Here is a 17,232-nt window from a genome sequence, read left to right on the forward strand (position 1 = left end):
GATATATTAAAAGCGGAAAACACTCAACAAGGGTGGTCATAATGCATGTGGTAACGCATGCCCAACAATGGATAATTAAGAAAAGACGGAAGAAGGAAGGCACATGTCGTAACTTTGGTTTAGTAATTACTCATTACGCGCTGACTCAAACGCACTTCAACAACATTAAGGGATACCCACAACACTCATTCAGTGCTGAACGTCCAGCAGCATTTTATCCACCTTAAGTTCATTAACCGGAATATTTTCCGTCCTCCCATCTGGCCACGTGCGGCGTACAATCATGGGGATCCGCCCTTGCAACAACTCCAACTTAGTAATATGAATAGGATCGACGGATGCCGCAAATGGGTCGGCACAACCCTCCGCCAACTCAAGTGAATTTCCCGTTCCACATCCATTTTGACTATCCAGGAGAACAGACGTTCCATTCACAATTTGGCGTGCCCTCTCGCCAATAATACGTGCCACCTCGTATTTTGTGAGGTACACACTGCTTTTCCGATCCTTAAGAGGAGTAATGAGCAAAGCATCGGGAACATCTCCCATTTCCCCAACATACGAAACAATATCCGACTGTATCATACCTATGCTCTCACCTTCGCCGCGTACAAGACAAAAGAGATATGATCGAATGTCCCAATTGTGTCAATACTGAAGGGGGAAAAAAAAGTAAAATAAATTTTAAAATATGGTCCATCATAATTAGTATACACACACATACACATGCACGTACTTTCTAAAAAAAAAAGAAGAATAGTGTTGTAAAACTTCAACGGTGTACGGTAGCGAGAGAAGGTAGACTTTCCGAAATGTTAAGACTAGCCCCCAGATCTCTCAGGTACAAATACTTCAACTCGTTCCTCCACACCATCCAACGCGATATTAAGAGAAAAACGGTCTAACGGCGACAATGAGCACAGCTGAACAACTCCCATCCGAGGTGTTGAGTCATCAAAAGTGTCCGCCGCCAACTTTCGCAAGTGCGATGCCACATTTTTAAAAAAATAACTGAGGTATTGCTCCCAGGAACTGCATCGTTCAACTGAAGCAGCCGCCTCAGGGATTCGAATCTTACCTTCACTACCGCTGTGGCGAAACAGTGCATAATTTGAACTCTGACGGAAGTCTTCGGCAATGACGCAGCGAACAAAATTAACGGACTGAACCATGGGGTCGACAAAAGATGCCTCGGAAACTTGAAGTCTCCTCAACCAACTTTGCTGAGCTTGCAGCAGAAAGTATGGAAGTTTATCCCGGAGAAAGTTGGTACCACTAGACTGATCCGCTCGCCAATCACCACTACTCCACTCATTCCGCAGGGCGTGAAGAACCAACGAACAAACCGAAGCAAAAGGCGTCAAAACCAAAAAAGAGGAATACGTCCGCAAACGAAGATCAAAGGAACATCTCTGAATCATTAAAGTAAAAACAGCGCGGGCCATGACACGGGGTCCTTCACTTGGACACGTTGTCGAAAGGCTAATAAGAGACTTTAGGAGCTCAAATACGAGACCAAACTTTCTTGTGGAAAACTTCAACGAACCTTCCATCTCGTCTTTGTTTGCGGTGTCGGCAACCGAAGGGGGCGCAGCCGTATCCTCTCCAGATATACGCATACTGTACGGGGTAACGAAGGTTAATATAATGGACAAAAATGTCAACCCTGTCATTACCACCGTAAGCGAAGAGTTCTTCATCGCCTCCAAAATCATGGGTCCAGCAAGAAACAAGAGTGTCTGTGGTGAGTTGGAGAACAACAAACACGAACACGAGTCACCAGTAGCCATCAAATCACACAGTAAAAACATGGCGCCAACCCTTTGCAAGGACACATAAGAGTTAACAGGGGCAACGCCCTCTCCATTAAATGTTGGCTCACCCTCGTCATCCTCATCCGACAAAATATATATGGATTCCCTCTCACGCTTAAGATCATGAACTGTGGCCACTAACCTGTTACTACGGGGATCTAAACCACGTTCACTGTCGTCATAGGACAAACTTTCCATCAAATCGCCATGAAACATATCTCCCACATGTTCCGAGAGAAATGTCACTAATTCACCCTCGGGAATTAATTGCAATAACGCCTGAGTGATAGCCTCCCGTATTGCCTTGACATCAGCTAAATCCACTGGTGCTGCGACTCCCTCCGCCCCTGAAGTTATCGGGACATCACGGCTTTTTGACCCTGTTGCGGGGCACACTTTGAAGGACCAATCCTTTAAGTTACTAACTGACCTGTGAAGAAAAGTACTGTTCTCAGTGTATGGTTGTGCAGCCTCCACCGTTGCTCTCAGAAGCAATAGCAGAGGCACTGTCTTGCGCGTGTCTCCAACGAGGTAAACAATATCCAATACAAGATGCGATAGTGCCTCTAAGGCTTCAAACCGATAATCAGATACGCAGCATTCTGAATGATCGTCCTCCTCTGTACTCTCGTCACTGTTAGCAATGTCCTTCCCTTCCTTCCGGCCATCTAATGTGTTAGTTGTACGTACCAGTTCTGGTGTGGCATCCCTCAGCGTTAACGATGCGGCACAATAGCAGACATTCTTCTCTACTTCAGGGAACCATGCACCTAAAACAGTTCGCGTCATGCGCAGCTGCTCACTTATGGAACCACAACTTCTCCTCCTCCTCCTCAGTGTATCTAAAAATAACTGGCGAAGGGTTGCACGGGTAACACGCAGATAGGCAACAAGAGCACGTCCCTTTTTTATTGATCCGATGGAAAGCAACTCAGTTAAAACCTCTCGTGAGTCCAAAGTACCCTCTTCCGTCTTTTCCATGGTTACTTCCGTGGGTGACTCGGTAGCTGAAAAAAGTGAGTGCATATCAACTTTAAGCGCAGACTGAAAGAGACACGATTCCAGGAACTCCGATATGGACAGTAAGGTATTTTCACATGATACGGAGCAACTAGAAGTCTCGCGGAACACAGTAATTAGGGAGACAGCATCACCCGATTCTAACAATTTTGCCCATTCATCGCGCCTGTCACTATCAACATCCATACCAACCTTCGCTACGGTGATAAAAGCAATTTTATTTTCGCGAACGTTACTAAACCAGCACAATAGGGGACGAGGAGGAGCAGTAAACAAACGGTTTTCGACTCAACAAAACGGGAAATTAAAGGTGAAAATCACATTCATTCGCCATAGATTCCCAAGGTGCATTTTTTTTAAAAAAGAAGGTTTCAAACTCCTTAACAATGACGAAGCCGTGGATACGTCCAGCGTGCTGGGTATGGGAAAGTAATACCGTACAACACCCCTTCCAATCAAAACCGTAGCTACTACCTGTTCTGCCTCCCCAACCTTCACATCAACGACCTGGTGGGGGACGAATGCTTCACTTTGCAATAATAATCAACAACACTTTCAGGTTCAACGCACATATGAGGAAGTTGCCCATCCAAATCCAACCCCTGAAACGCCATCGCCACATCAGAAGCAGAAACTGCTCCCGGTGGTTTGATATGTGCTTTAGTTACAGCCACTGCCTGTTCTCGCACGGACGGGAGTTGCCCATTACTTTCTATGGTAGTCGCTGCTTCCTTTACACCCACTAAACTTGACCAGGGATTAAAGGCACACTCCGCCCGTAGTGCCACGAGGGTATTTGCCATAGCGGCTTCTCTATCCAGTAAGCGACGTCGCTCTGCCTCGAGATCAGCAGTTTGTTGAAGTAATCGGCCAACTTGCTCCTCCGCCCGAGTTGCTGCCTCCTGAGTCGTCTTCAACTGACTCTCTAATTCACTACAGAGGGTTGACAACCGCGCATTCTCACCAACGAGGACGTCACATTCCTGTTGTTTCCTGCGCAGCTGACACTCTTTCGAATCGAGAGATCTATGGTAGTCGACTTGAGATCTTTGGATATTACTAATAAACTGGTTGTAACCATCCAGCTTCATTTCCCAAGCAGCTTTAAGTGAGCGAACCTCGCGCAAACAACGTTGTGAAAGATCGTTTAACTGACTCGATTGGGCATCTCGCCGAACAGACAAATCAAGAGAGGATGCGGGGTAAAGCCGGAATAATAATTCACTCACCTCAAATAGAATATCGTCTAAATCCAAAGCAACTTCCCGCAGCATGCCTGAATCAGTTTGAGTACCTTCCGTAATCACGAGGGTTCGGTCCATGTTGTGAAGGCCGGAATTCGCCAACTCTTCCCTAAGCCGTGCAACTTCTCTCGAGAGGTCAGCGTTGCGCGCCGCTGCTGCTTCAACTTCCATGTTCAGTCGTATGACGTCCGCTTCAATCATACCTGACACGGAGGAAGATGAGAATGGAATTTTATCTAACAACGTAAAGCAGAGGAAAAAAAAGGATTAAAATATACGTACAACATATAGAAGGGGAAAGGCATCACGGTATACAAGGTTTGCCGAGAAACATGGAGCATTGTTCCATCATTTGTGCCCCTAGGCAACGCACTTCACGGTAACAGGAGCAGTTTCGCCACAACTTCTTATTGGCAGAAAGTACGACGAGTGACCGAGTTGTTCCCTAAACGAAAGTGGTGAATCGATGGTGGTAACACTCCCTCATCACCTTCGTCTCCGTCACAGAACTTGAGAAAAGTGCTTGTAAACTGTTTTCCTGAGTCCGAAGACGGAAGGTGACACCATTGAAGACAACGATACATTTCCGCTCACACTCTTGCGAAGACAAACGCCGTTGTCAAAAATGAGCATGGGAGCACTCTTGTGAAACTCACCCCTAATCCCTTGTTCATTACGAGCAGCATCACGCAACTTATGGAGGTCGGTTTCCCCAAGATAGTACAAACCCCGCTGCAATCCCCTCATCTCACGCTCACGGGCGCATTGCTGAGCCTTGTCACTTGAAAGCGCCGTAAGCGTATAAACGCTGTCACGCATTTCGGTCGATGTACCGCCCTCCGTCCGACGGCGCTGTGAGGGGTGCAGTTCTTCATGATCATCTTCCTCCTTCTCCTCATCCTTCTCTTTATACACAACTGCACGCACGAGTGAACCTTCCACCCAACCAACATCCCAAAACCCATTCGACCGTGTCTCCTTAACACGACGCAGCGCCGACGGAAGTGCGTTGGCAAGCTGCGGATCCAACTGGACAACATACGAGTAAACATGTGTCGCCAGCTCCAAATGAGTCCCCAACGGACGTGGGACGAAAACGTTTTCTCCACACTTCATTACCTTCTCGGACCGACAAAACTGGGTCATGGAATGATGATCATCAGTAGTGCCGCGTATCATCACTATTTTCTTTGCAAAGGTAAAACGAGACTTTAGCAAACTGCGTATCGTCCCAGCATCTGCAAAACCTGAGAGGTCGGTAATGAAAACACGAACATTTTTTATGCGAACTGCGTCGACGACCATTGTTTTCGATGGAATGTTCGCCTCAACTTGTGCGTCGTTGTGTAACTGCACGTTATCAGGACCTTCATCACTGTAAATACGCGCGGGTGCTTTTCGGCGCATGAGGGCCTGCATTTCGTCACCTATGGGCAAACCATAGGAGCAGTCCATCTTCTTCAAAACAGCACTGCTAAGCGAACCAACTGTTTCGAGAATAGGAAACTGAAGATGTTTAGATACGAAACTCATGTAACTAGGAAGCACAAGTCCCGGCGTACACTGTTGTACCTTCTGCGCCCCTCCTCCACTTCCTTGTGCAGCATCTCCATTTTGCTTCTCATCGCCGTCATCACCGCTATCGCTGGCGATATCCTCAAGTGGAGCCACTTCATACGCTCCTCCATCCAAAGCCCTCCGCTGCTCTTCCAACTCCAATTCAAGTCTTAGATAATACTCCTCAAGTTCCTCTTTACTTAGTGGGATCCTTCTGGTGTACTGCACCTTAATGGCATCTCCCTTCGCTGCTGCGGCTACGGAAAACGCAGTTGTATCCCGCTTGGGTGTCCACGGAAATACAATAAGATGCTCCCGATCCTCATCACTACCTTGTAGAAAATACTCCAGGAGATCAGCCGCTACACCATAGTCCAACGTTTCCCCATCGGCAAGACACACCTTTGGTCCCGCTACACTCATTACCTCCTGTGCCGTTTTGCACGTAATCACATTTGCAAAGAGTTGATGCTCACTTAAAATCACTTCATCTTTTAAAGACTCCGTCATCGTGCTTGCTTTCCCAATCACCTCGGCCGCTTGAACGGAAGCGAGAACAATTGAATAGTTATCTCCTCCCTTCTCGGTAAGGAGATGCATGATTATTGTTAGCACTTCCAACCCTCTTCCAGGTACAGAGACAGGAACCAGTACATCCTTCCCATTACGAAGCGTGCTTAGCACCTCCCGGATGAACACATTAAGCTGCTCCTCGTATTTTTTTCCAGAATTACCGAGTAAATGAAACGGTGAGCCGTCTATAAACAAAAGTGTTGCCGTCGTTGGCGGTGCGAACCGATTAAGTGCGTACGAGGGCTTCAAGGAAAAGTCAGGGCAATAAAACAACTCATCAATTTGATATTTTATGAGCCATCCGCAACCGCCAAGCATCCGTCCGGAAAAAACGGGGAAACACTCCACTTCAACATCTCGATGACGGATGGTTACCTTACCACCATATGGTTCCCGTACACTACGAAATGCACTATATATTTTGTCCACTGTCATTTCGAACTCCACTCCAGACTGAAGTTTCCATGTATTAGTGTTAGGAAAAAGATAAAGAAAGGGATGCAGCAAGCCATGAAGTCCCATTTTCGCTGTAGCCCCAGCGGCAGCAACGTGTGTTTCCGCTGTTATATGCTCCATCACAAAAGGAAGTGCGCCGCAACTGCTGAGTTCTGGCGTGGAAAAAAGAACTGCATGGAGATCGCCAAGGTAAGGTAAAAGGGCATCAAGGTAACTGGTTTCGAATCCATCATTCCACCCACAGTCCATAAGAATTCGCACACCATCTATCTCCAGTAGGTATGCCATTGGTATGCTCGGGTGATACGCATCGCCAGATGGGGCCCCATATATATTTGTTAGTTTGATCGAACCAGCCGAAGCGCGCAGCATCACCTCTTAACTCAATTTCGTGATCTTTTTAAACTATTGGTATGCAAACGAGCAGTCAAATATGGAAAAAAAATGAGTGACGGAAAGGAAAAATCCGTAAGAACACATCAGCACGCCTAAAAGTCATGCGAAATAAGCAATTCCTCCTGCACATACCCTTCCTCTTTCCCCATTCTCATGGAAGAGTGAACAATAGTGCTTCAGCCGGTATTACAAAACATGAACTTAATCGATAATCACAATAACTAACCATAAAAACGCAGAGCCAGTTGTCCCTTCTCCACCTAAAAACAAAACACAAAACGTCCCAAGCAAGTAACTTTGAACTCCAGTTCAAAAAAAAAAAATGATAATTTTTTTTTTCACGACTCGTGACCCATCCACACACTGCGGTCAGATCCGTAGAAGAACTGAGTAATCTCACGCCACTGGGAAGCAACAAAAAAAAAAATAAAATAAGAGAAAATGTAAGATAAAATGAAGCATATTTATTCATTACCCTTTCCTTCGTAAACGAAACCACAGTACGGATTAGACGATGACACCTCTGCATGAGACTCACCCTTCTTTAGTGGGTTCGTAACGGTCCCAAAGCAGCGGTGTATCGCCCCCGCAGCAGCTTCCTCCACCGCATCTTTCTTGCGTTTGCTGACAGCGTAGCCAATACCGTAATGTATGTTGTCCGAGAGGAGTACACTAATGTGACAGTACCATAAACTATCCTTCATTGAAGTCTCAACAATTACGGGAAACCCGTATACAAATCCGACAAGGTTCTTCAATGCGATAAGTTGTCTAGAGTCGTCACATTTCTTCATTATTGTGTTTTTATCAATGGAGGGAAGCCCCATCTCCTTATTGATGCTCTCTGTTAACCTCAGTAAAGACATCATGAGATCCGCATCAGGGGAAATCCTCTCCAGCTCCACGGTGCGCGCCCCATCCACCACATACAACGATGCCTCGTATTTTCTTTCCGATTGAGAGAAGCAAACATCTACCTTTACAAGAACAGAAGCATCAGCTGCAACTGTTTTATTGTCAACCAATTCCTTTTTGACATCCTCTATTCTCGATGCGAGAAGGGATCCACTGCCATGCGCACGCACTCCCACGGAACCAGAAATTTGAGGCTCCGCCCCCATCACGCCAAGAGGATGGCTGTCGGATTGCATATGCTCAACAAAAACACGTTGACAACATGATACCGCTGCTTTGAGTAAGGAACTGCCACGCCCATGTCCCAGAAAGAACTGAGGCGCCTCCTTGATATTGCTGTTACTTAAAGAGGTTGGACAACGACCATACAGTTGCACATTTATCGCCTTCCCGACGCCAGAAATACGCAACTCTGTTGAGAGACCATATTTGGTCATCACACATTCAGCAATTGTTTCGAGTGGGGTTGGTGTGGGAAGTTGAGGCGGAAGCGATGGAAGAGCCGCTACCCGCCTCCAAGTTTCCAAGCAGATTTCATTGATTTGCGCATCGTCACTGGAGGCACATACAATGGGTCCTCCTTCTTCAAACAAAGATTTCATAGCGGTGAAGAGTGCTGACACCGCCGTGGCCGAATAGGCGGCTTCCCCTAAAGGACTCATCTCATGCGGAGTTTCACGAAGTTTGCTGGTGTCGTCGCCAATCCACTTGGTGTACAACTGAGCCCTGAAATGCCCATTATCCGCAACCTGCTCAACATTTTCCACCAGACTGAGTGACCCGCTACCACGGTCACTCGCACACTTTTCACCCAGCATGTCAACATACAATTGAATCCCACGGCGGAACACACTGAGCATCGACTGCCGTGGAGGCACAAGTATGGGTTGTGATGGTAGCAGTTGCAACTTCTGGATAAAGGGATCCGACTCTGCAGCCATCTCAAAAGCGCTTTTAGGCAACGGAGTGGCAGATGAATAAATTCCCTCACACCCAGGGACATCACCGTTTTTGTCGATGAGCCCGTGATCCATTGCGTATTGTACACCGTCTTGGCATTCCTCTTTGAAGTGCTTAAATAACGCAATCGCAATAGCCTTTTGCTCGCTCGCAGATTTCTTCTGATCGAGTGCCAAGCAAATAAACTCCCGACACCCCTCTTCATCAACCATAAAAAGCTGTGTGGCCCACAATGGTCTTGTCGTCCGGATCCCAAGTGACTCATTCTCTGAGTTTGGAAGCAGCTGCACTCCTTCCAGAACTATTTCCTTCTTCTGGCGACGTGCGGCCCACCTCAGTTGTTCAACAATCCCCTTTGATACATGAGGGCAAATTGAGTCATTCACAGTTGCCTTCGTGGTGCTCATGATTTCCCTTACTTCTGGATGAAAGGCAAGTTGTTCTTCAAAGACGCGCGGGAAGCACTCCCGAATTGCTGACATACTGGCAAGCGCTTCAGCCGCTTTTTTGTTAACTCCTGCAGCCTTAGCGACAGTAACAACAACAGCGGGTGGTGTGGCTTTAGTCTCCAGTTCATCTGTTGCAGCACCCGCAGGCGAGGGCTTACACCAACCCAACTCCACGTCAACATTAGTGACAAAAGTCCCACCAGTGCTCCTCAGCGTCACGAAAAGTACCCGATCCTCCTCAATGCCGAAACTATGGTGAAGTAGTCGTCGAAGGATTTCCTTAGGTCTGATACCTTTCGGTGGTAAAGCAAGAATAACAGGGTGGTCCGCGATACGCTTCCTTGCTCCCTCTGTCGCCACAGCACTCACGATATCTGCCGCCTTCTCCACGCACGAAAGGGCTATCGGTAAAGCGTTTTCGTGTTTACCCGTCAGCGCGCTTATCTGGCGGCCACTAAGTGTCTGCACGCTCACGCGCACCTGGCCATCCCCTATGTTGGTAGGAACAATGTTCACCTCTTCACACGTGGCGTTGCGGATAATATCCATGTAAACACTTAACTCACTAATGTTGTGATTACGCTCTGCGTACCGAGGGGGTTGAGGTAAGCCCGCTGACTTGAATCCTTCGAAAATAGCTCGGCGCGCTGTACTCGAGTAACTAACACCAATGGATTCACCGAAGAAAGCATTTTTGACCGCCTTTTCTTCGGAGGAAAGTTTATCAACTGAGTCACGGGCATTTAGAGACACGGTTACTGTATGGGTAGCAACTCCCTGAAGATCTGTTCCTTTGGAGTGGTCAATGTTCAGTCGCAAAGAGGGGAACTGCTCCTCCAGCATCCGTTTGGCAGTAGAAATATCCTCCCCGCGCTCACGCAGATCAAGTACCGTCGCGCTACTTTGCTTTTCAGTGTGTGAAACTAAGCTGGCATCAACAGCCTTCACTAGCCCATCAGACATGGAGGTCGCATCCAAAACAACTAACGGTGCCCAAGCGGTCTCCCCAACAGCTGATGATTCAATGACAACTGCTGGTTCACTAGAAATACACAACCTAAAATCCCTTGTCCATTTCTTTCGTAGTGACTTAATATCCGACATCACAGCCGCCAATGATAGTTTCAACCCTCCGCTATTTGTCGCGTGGGAACAAGGACACGCGCAAACCACTGCCTCCGCGGCTGCCGGAGATGCGTCAGGAACAGACGAAACTGGGGGGCTCGAAACCACCACATTTCGGGTCTGCGCATGAAATAATAACAACCTGGGTCGCAGAAATAACAAACGCCACATACTATTCTGCTTCTCTATCGGCCTTCCTCTCCTCTCCTTACACCTCACACCCCCCCCACACACACACACAGAAGATAACAGTTCTCAAATCAAGAAGCCTCGAAGCCAACGCTACAAAGAGAAGTAGAGGCTACTTGGCCTTATGCTGTCCCCCTGAAAAGCAAGAAACCGAAGAAAAAGAATATTTGAAGAAAAAACAGCAATAAGCAATTTACTGAGGTGGCTCTACTTCATGTTATTGTGTTGTTGTTGTTGTTTGTTTTTGCGTTGCTTGATGACTGGGTATGCCTCTCGCCACCAACAAACTCCCCAAAAACTGATAAATGTTAAGCCGGACACAAAAACAACAGTAATGATAGTAATAATAATGATGATCACAGGAACAACAATAAGTAACCCCCGCGATGCAACACTAACAGGAGCCACCGTGCCAACGCCCAGCAAAATCCTTCACATGAAATAGCGCATGGGACACAATTGTGTACTAAAGAATGAATATTTATCCACGCTGAGGCCAAATCCCTCTAAGAATTTTGACAAACTCCCAACACCATCTGGACGACCCCTACGGAGGTTTGAGTAACCATCTCCACCTCTACCTTTCCATCAAACCACAGGTGCCATCATATGCGTAGGCAACGCGGCAGACACGAACAGTGGCTCCCACCAACGCATATTTGGTTCACTGGCTCACTCGCGAGACTCACACAGTGCAATAATATTGAACCGAGGAGATTGTGGGTCCCGACCCATTTTCTCCTTAATCGCATCCACGCATGACTTTACAAAACTCTCCTCGTCCACGCAATGGCCATGAAGAAGTGGATGAGGCTTTCTTCCGTCAAGTTCCACACAGCGATCACCTATCTTTACAAAACAGGTAAAATGAAGGTCGATATCTGCGTCGAGAGGCTGATTATCGGTAACACCTGATGCTGACGCCAATGCATGTGCCTGGTCAAGCAGGGAATCTGATTCAATTAGTTTTGCATTTTCCTCGGGGGATTTATCCTTCGTACTCCACAGAAGTGTAGCAATTGGGCTTCCCTCCAACATGTCGCCCACAACATCCGTGTTATTGAGAACAGCGTGGAGCACAGCCATGGTGCCGCAAGCATTGGAAATTGTCTGTTTGCTGTAGAAGAACTTGTTTGTCGTCATAAACTGCTCTATTTCAGATTTTTGCTTGAGACAAGCTGCAGCATCTCCAGACTCCATCCCATCTGACAATGGATACAAAAGAATCATCGCGTAAATCGGTCGGGGGACCATGGCGAGTAATTCGGCATCCAGGCCAAACACATCGTTGAATGCCACCTTTGGGTTGGTCAACCCTAAACTCTTCAGATATTCGTTCAACACATCGGGATTGCTTTCGAGCGGTAGCCACGTTTTGGTCATAGCGACAAACCTACCGAAGCAGATTACAACTTTTGATCCTTCGAATTTTGATGCTCTCTTATTTGTTTTTTTTATCGTTTTCGGTCCCCACTTGTATCTCCTTCTTGTCTACTGAAACGGCCGGCAAAACCTTAGGTTATATCCGAGAGAAAGCAACGAAACGATGATTTGGAAAGGTGTGAGAAGCGGAGAGAGCGGGAAGGCTTAATAATTAAAGGAGGGAGCACCACAACAAAGGGATCTATTTTCACGCGCCTATACCATGGCCAGCACTCTCGAGTATTTGTGTAGCACAGCAACAAACATAGTCATATATCAGTGTCATTCACGACACCCGCGGCAAATAACAACACACCAGACACCAAATGAAAACAACAACAAAAATACGCGGGGGCTCTTTCACTGTTGAGCTTAGAAGTGAGTTCACAGAAGGAAAATAAGTCCCTTGCTCCGCACTCACAATATTATGGTTCTGCAATGGCTCCACAAGATCCATAAACCTGTTCTCAACGTACACGCATATATACGATCACTCATTTTCCTTTCCGATAGCCACATTCCCTTCATACAGATTCCCTTACAAACAAAAACCTCATCTATGTCCTTAGTTTCCTGAATGATATATGCATGCTTCCTTTCCAACTTTCTTTTGTTTTCAGCCCTTTTTTTCTCCTCATTCTACTTCCATCTCCTACTCTTACCTCAAAGCCTTCTTTACTCCGGTTCCACTCTCTAATTTGGCGTGTTGGCACTTGCAAAGGGCAAAAACAAAAGTGCCACAATGTCCTACCCACACTCACCACAAACAGTTTCTCTAAAGAAGATGAGTCTTCAAATCAGGATCGATTTGTCTTTGCACCTGATTCAGGTCAACCATGTTCTCACACATGGGGCACACCTGAGACTGTCGCAACAGTGTAATGAACGAAGTATACAAAGCAGGGAAGTGACACACAGGGCACTCAGAGTAGTTTTGCTTGACCATGTGTTTCCCTGTCACAATGCAAAAAGGAAGCGTATTCTTGCAGGATCCGCACTCCAATTCCGTCTCGAGCACTCCGGCATCGCAGAAGGGGCATGGAGACGTATCCTCTTGGGGATCTTCTAACTCCTCTTTACCGCGTCTGCGCACTATGGCTTCGATCTTCTTCCGGTTTTTGTCATCTAACTCAGTTCTGTACCTCTCATTTTGAATAATGATGCAGGCGTTGTCAAACGCAGACTTCTTGAAGCCGCTTTTCAGGCACTGCAATGCGGTGGATGTATATAAAGTGGAAATGTGTTGCGGAAACCTTTGGATGTTCCGTACCACGCGCAGGAGCATACGGGAAGCCGTTTCATCATCATTCATCACCTTGATGAGGTGCTTTACGATCACGTACGAGTGTAGTAACATAAGACTCCGTCGCAGGTCGTTGGGCACACGCATCTTTCTATCCCTGAGAATACGGAAGGCCTCCACGAGTGTCCTGTGGGCTGCCATGTAGCTCCCCACCTCCTGTTCTTTTGTAGCAATAAGCACAGATGTTTTGGCAGCTTTTTCATAACTCCCGAGGGCCATGTACAACTTAAAAATATACGATGGTTCCTTCGGCTCCCCATCTGTCTCTCCCATAAGATAGTCAATAAGTTTGTTAGTCAATGTATCGCTTCGAGACCTTCCGACAACCTCGATGGCCTTCTCAATATCCTCTGGTTGACCGGCCTCAAGGTAGTTCTTCAGTGCATACGGAAAATTGCCTGCAATGTGGTAGAACAATCCCGCTTGCCCTGGTTTGACATTCTGCTCGTAGTGGCGTGCTATGGCCGAAAACTCATTTTGATTAGCAGCTGGAGCCACACCATCAGTAAGCTGAACTTGTGAAAGCAATGCGCTCTCTAATGCAGTCATGCAGCCCTTTTCCTTCGCCAGCTCAAACCCCTCAAAGAAGGCCTTCGCAAGGACAAAGAACTCGACGGCGACAGAAAACTCACCACGCTTTTTGCACATGTTTGCTACAACAGACGCGGCAGCAACCGACCGCGTCTGACGGACAATATCGTACGCACCCTGCAAGTTGTTTAGTTTCTCAACTCTAATGCGTACCACATTGTCCCAGTCCTCCGCCTGTGTATACGCTTTCTCTGCCTCAGAGAATGCGCCTTCTTCCTCCTTTCCCTTAGCGAACATGCCAATGATGTTGCGAGATGTAATGCGAGGGATGATGCGACTTGCTGCTTTTAAGTTTCGTGCATCCACAATATACAGCTTCGCGGCGTGCTCAAAATTCAGCGCCTTCTCGTACAAATGCGCAGCCTCGTCGCAGTGCCGGAGGCTTTCCAAAATTTCTGCGCATTCTGTGACAAAAGCCAAATCATTAGACTGTTCCGCCAACTTCACACCTTCTTGTACTCCGCCAGTGCGTAACAAGCATCGCGCTGATCCCTGCAAGCACTCAGCATTATGTTTCTTTACTTCACCCTGCGCAGCAGTCAGTTCAGTACTCGCATGTCCCTTCGGCATTGCCATTTCACCTGCCCTATACATTTCAAGGGCATTCGCATACTCCCCACGGTACTCAAGTTGTTGAGCATATTCCTTAGATAAGATGGGTAGTTTCTCTGGAGCCAACTGCTTCGCAAGAGTCAAGGCCGGTTCCCACTGCATGAGATCGTGCCGCATTTGTAAGGCACAAAGAGGCTGCGAGGAACGAAGAAAAAAGTTCTGCGCATCTTTAAAGTACCCCATAATCATAGAGACGTGTCCTATCAGGAGATTCTTTTCATTTATATGTTTAATGCTCTCAATATACATGACGAGGCTCGGTTGGGATAATTGCCGGTAGAGTCGGATGGCGAGTTCAACGTCAAGCATGTGCAGTGCCTTCACGGCCAAGTCCTCAGCCTCTTGTGGTGTACTAATATTTTGGGACGCCCACCGTAGGTGATTCAAAGAAAAGTTATTGTAGAACGCCTCCGAGTTTGGTACACGAGAAGTGGCCCGGTTATGCGAAGCCAGTGTGAGAGATTCTACAGCGTTGCATGGGCCCTGAAGCGTTACGGTACCCTTCATTACACCGAGTGGAGTGAAGCCACTTGGAATATTGGTGATAAGATTGACAGTTTTTGAATCCTTGACAACCACAGATTCGGCTGTTGGCCCATATCGGCTATGTGGTGCGTAAACGTACGTCACCATCGTGCTTGCGTTGTAAGATACCAACACACCGTAGTCACCTTGATCCCATAAAATGTCCTTGTGCCCCTGCTCAAATCCTTCGGTTTGAGTGGAAACAAGTGTTATAGGATTAAGTATAAACATAACGTCATACTTGTCGATGAGGGCTATCCGAGTGCAGCTGAAATTAGGGAATGCTCGCTTAATTCCAGTAGTAGGTGTGTGCTCCATCACACATTGGTAGTCAGCAAGATTGACAATGAAAATTTTCTCTGGGGTTGCGTACATGAAGAGGGAGTCACTTATCCCAATAGAAATAACATCAGCGCCTCCACTCTCCGGAAGTGTAATAGAATCCGCACCGCTCCACACTTCGTGCAGTTGAACCTTTCCGTCACAGAGCGCGGCCGCGTGGTTGTTGGACACTTTCAGAGCAGAAACATTTGAAGGGTAATTCACTGTATTTACCAATTTGGCCTCTCCTTCCCCGGCCTTGTAGTATGCACCAGTGTTCCGAGAGCACACAGCTAAGACATCCCGTGAGGCAGCTAACAAAGTGGGATCCATGTCTAATGTCGCAGTGAAGACAACACGGTCATCCTTGACAGACTTCACCGTTACCGTTCGCGATCCGGTTAGTGAATAAATATTTGGTCCACACACCACACTCGAGACAGGCACACTCCTCTTGAAACTGATTAAATGGGGTTGGTCAGTAACTACAGTTATGTTCATTCCATTCCCACTATGTTGCACGTCCTGTAGTGCACCTAATGCCCCCTCCAGCTGAATCGAATCTGATTTTATTTCAGTTATTCGCTTGTCAGCCAAAGAAAAGAACTTGATGCTCGATCCAGCAACGGCAACGCAAGTTCCGGAGCCCCCAGAGCACGACATGCCGCACACGGCATCCTCGAACGGTCGGGTCACACCGTATACCTTGGAGTTTTGATGGTTGATTTGAACGAGGGCCATTGCACCAGAAGTAAACCCCACACATGTCAATCCTCCAGCAAGGCACCTGCACACCGTGATATTTCCAAGTTTTGCATCAAACGTCAATACGTGAGGTTGGAGAGTTTCCAAGTTGTAGTGCTCCAACACAGTGCCACAGTTAACCAAGGCAACTACGTTGGCAAGTGATGATGGATCACCGTGACCTGGAAAATCAATCACCGAAAGGGAAGAAGGGACATTTTTTACGGTTACCCGCTGTTGAACGTTACCAGCAGCGTCAGAAACGGAAAGTACCTGATCCTCCCCAATCACCACAAGGTTGTTGCTCGCTGTCCACACGCCATCAATAATTCGATTGTCATGGGTTCCAGTAACAGGCACTTTCTTCATTGTCTCACTATTTATTACCATGAGGTCGCCGCCTGTGTTGCCTACTGCCAAAAGCGAAGCGACAGGAGACCATGCCATGAAACACAACCCCTGAAGGCCGGTATCTATAGAATCGGGTCCGGCCTCATTGCTCATTAGTAAAGAAACATTACTGGAGTCCTGTTGAATAAGGGCAAGTACAGCGCGTGTAGGATCCCACCCGAGCCGGGAGACATTGGGAAGAGAGAAAGTGTGAAGTCCTTTTCCTTCAGAGGATATTATTCGCACCTTCCCGTTGGGGCAATACACTGCAAGTTTTGAGCTATGGGGATCCCATGCGAATTGCGGAACCCCCCGGTCGAGGTCCTCTGCCGTAAGCTCAAACTTTTTTTGAATGCTCATTTAAAGCGGTATAAAACGTAAGCAAAAACGAAAAGGAGCACACAAGCAAAAAGCAAGCTTCGTGTAAATGAAATGAAACTACCGAATAAAAATAAGGGGGAAAATAAAAGTAACATTTCAGCAAAAAGTGGATGGAAAGGTGTTAATATACCCCGCGCAACAAGAAAACAGATAGGCAATCAACCTATAGGGAAGCTGAATAACAAGCAAATGGGTGGGAAACATAACTTGTCAAAATATATATATATATATATGTTAATTTAATG

General features: G+C 47.0%; 7 protein-coding genes across 7 annotated transcripts, besides 4 other annotated features; all 7 read right to left on the reverse strand.

Annotated features, from left to right (window-relative positions):
• Positions 1–189: 189 nt before the first annotated feature.
• Tb11.03.0935 (DNA-directed RNA polymerase subunit, putative) lies at positions 190–585 on the reverse strand (the record flags this gene model as incomplete). Its single annotated transcript, XM_823019.1, has 1 exon — positions 190–585. One exon carries the CDS (start codon positions 583–585, stop codon positions 190–192), a length of 396 nt encoding a protein of 131 aa, XP_828112.1.
• A 79-nt stretch (positions 586–664) lies between these two features.
• Positions 665–693: a sequence feature (AT_rich).
• A 128-nt stretch (positions 694–821) lies between these two features.
• On the reverse strand, positions 822–3,020 carry Tb11.03.0930 (hypothetical protein, conserved; the record flags this gene model as incomplete). Its single annotated transcript, XM_823020.1, has 1 exon — positions 822–3,020. The coding sequence occupies one exon, from the start codon at positions 3,018–3,020 to the stop codon at positions 822–824; it is 2,199 nt and encodes a 732-aa protein (XP_828113.1).
• A 308-nt stretch (positions 3,021–3,328) lies between these two features.
• On the reverse strand, positions 3,329–4,279 carry Tb11.03.0920 (hypothetical protein, conserved; the record flags this gene model as incomplete). The annotated part of the gene is made up of 1 exon (XM_823021.1): positions 3,329–4,279. The coding sequence occupies one exon, from the start codon at positions 4,277–4,279 to the stop codon at positions 3,329–3,331; it is 951 nt and encodes a 316-aa protein (XP_828114.1).
• A 300-nt stretch (positions 4,280–4,579) lies between these two features.
• Tb11.03.0910 (cleavage and polyadenylation specificity factor, putative) lies at positions 4,580–7,036 on the reverse strand (the record flags this gene model as incomplete). Its single annotated transcript, XM_823022.1, has 1 exon — positions 4,580–7,036. One exon carries the CDS (start codon positions 7,034–7,036, stop codon positions 4,580–4,582), a length of 2,457 nt encoding a protein of 818 aa, XP_828115.1.
• A 335-nt stretch (positions 7,037–7,371) lies between these two features.
• Positions 7,372–7,399: a sequence feature (AT_rich).
• Positions 7,400–7,524: 125 nt separating this feature from the next.
• Positions 7,525–10,680, reverse strand: Tb11.03.0900 (hypothetical protein, conserved; the record flags this gene model as incomplete). Its single annotated transcript, XM_823023.1, has 1 exon — positions 7,525–10,680. One exon carries the CDS (start codon positions 10,678–10,680, stop codon positions 7,525–7,527), a length of 3,156 nt encoding a protein of 1,051 aa, XP_828116.1.
• Positions 10,681–11,017: 337 nt separating this feature from the next.
• Positions 11,018–11,072: a microsatellite.
• A 298-nt stretch (positions 11,073–11,370) lies between these two features.
• On the reverse strand, positions 11,371–12,081 carry Tb11.03.0890 (ubiquitin carboxyl-terminal hydrolase, putative; the record flags this gene model as incomplete). Its single annotated transcript, XM_823024.1, has 1 exon — positions 11,371–12,081. One exon carries the CDS (start codon positions 12,079–12,081, stop codon positions 11,371–11,373), a length of 711 nt encoding a protein of 236 aa, XP_828117.1.
• An 814-nt stretch (positions 12,082–12,895) lies between these two features.
• Positions 12,896–16,966, reverse strand: Tb11.03.0880 (hypothetical protein, conserved; the record flags this gene model as incomplete). The annotated part of the gene is made up of 1 exon (XM_823025.1): positions 12,896–16,966. The coding sequence occupies one exon, from the start codon at positions 16,964–16,966 to the stop codon at positions 12,896–12,898; it is 4,071 nt and encodes a 1,356-aa protein (XP_828118.1).
• A 233-nt stretch (positions 16,967–17,199) lies between these two features.
• Positions 17,200–17,231: a sequence feature (AT_rich).
• The last annotated feature ends 1 nt before the right edge of the window (position 17,232 follows it).

Source organism: Trypanosoma brucei, assembly GCF_000002445.2.
Source record: "Trypanosoma brucei brucei TREU927 chromosome 11 chr11_scaffold01 genomic scaffold, whole genome shotgun sequence".
Classification (NCBI taxonomy): domain Eukaryota; phylum Euglenozoa; class Kinetoplastea; order Trypanosomatida; family Trypanosomatidae; genus Trypanosoma; species Trypanosoma brucei.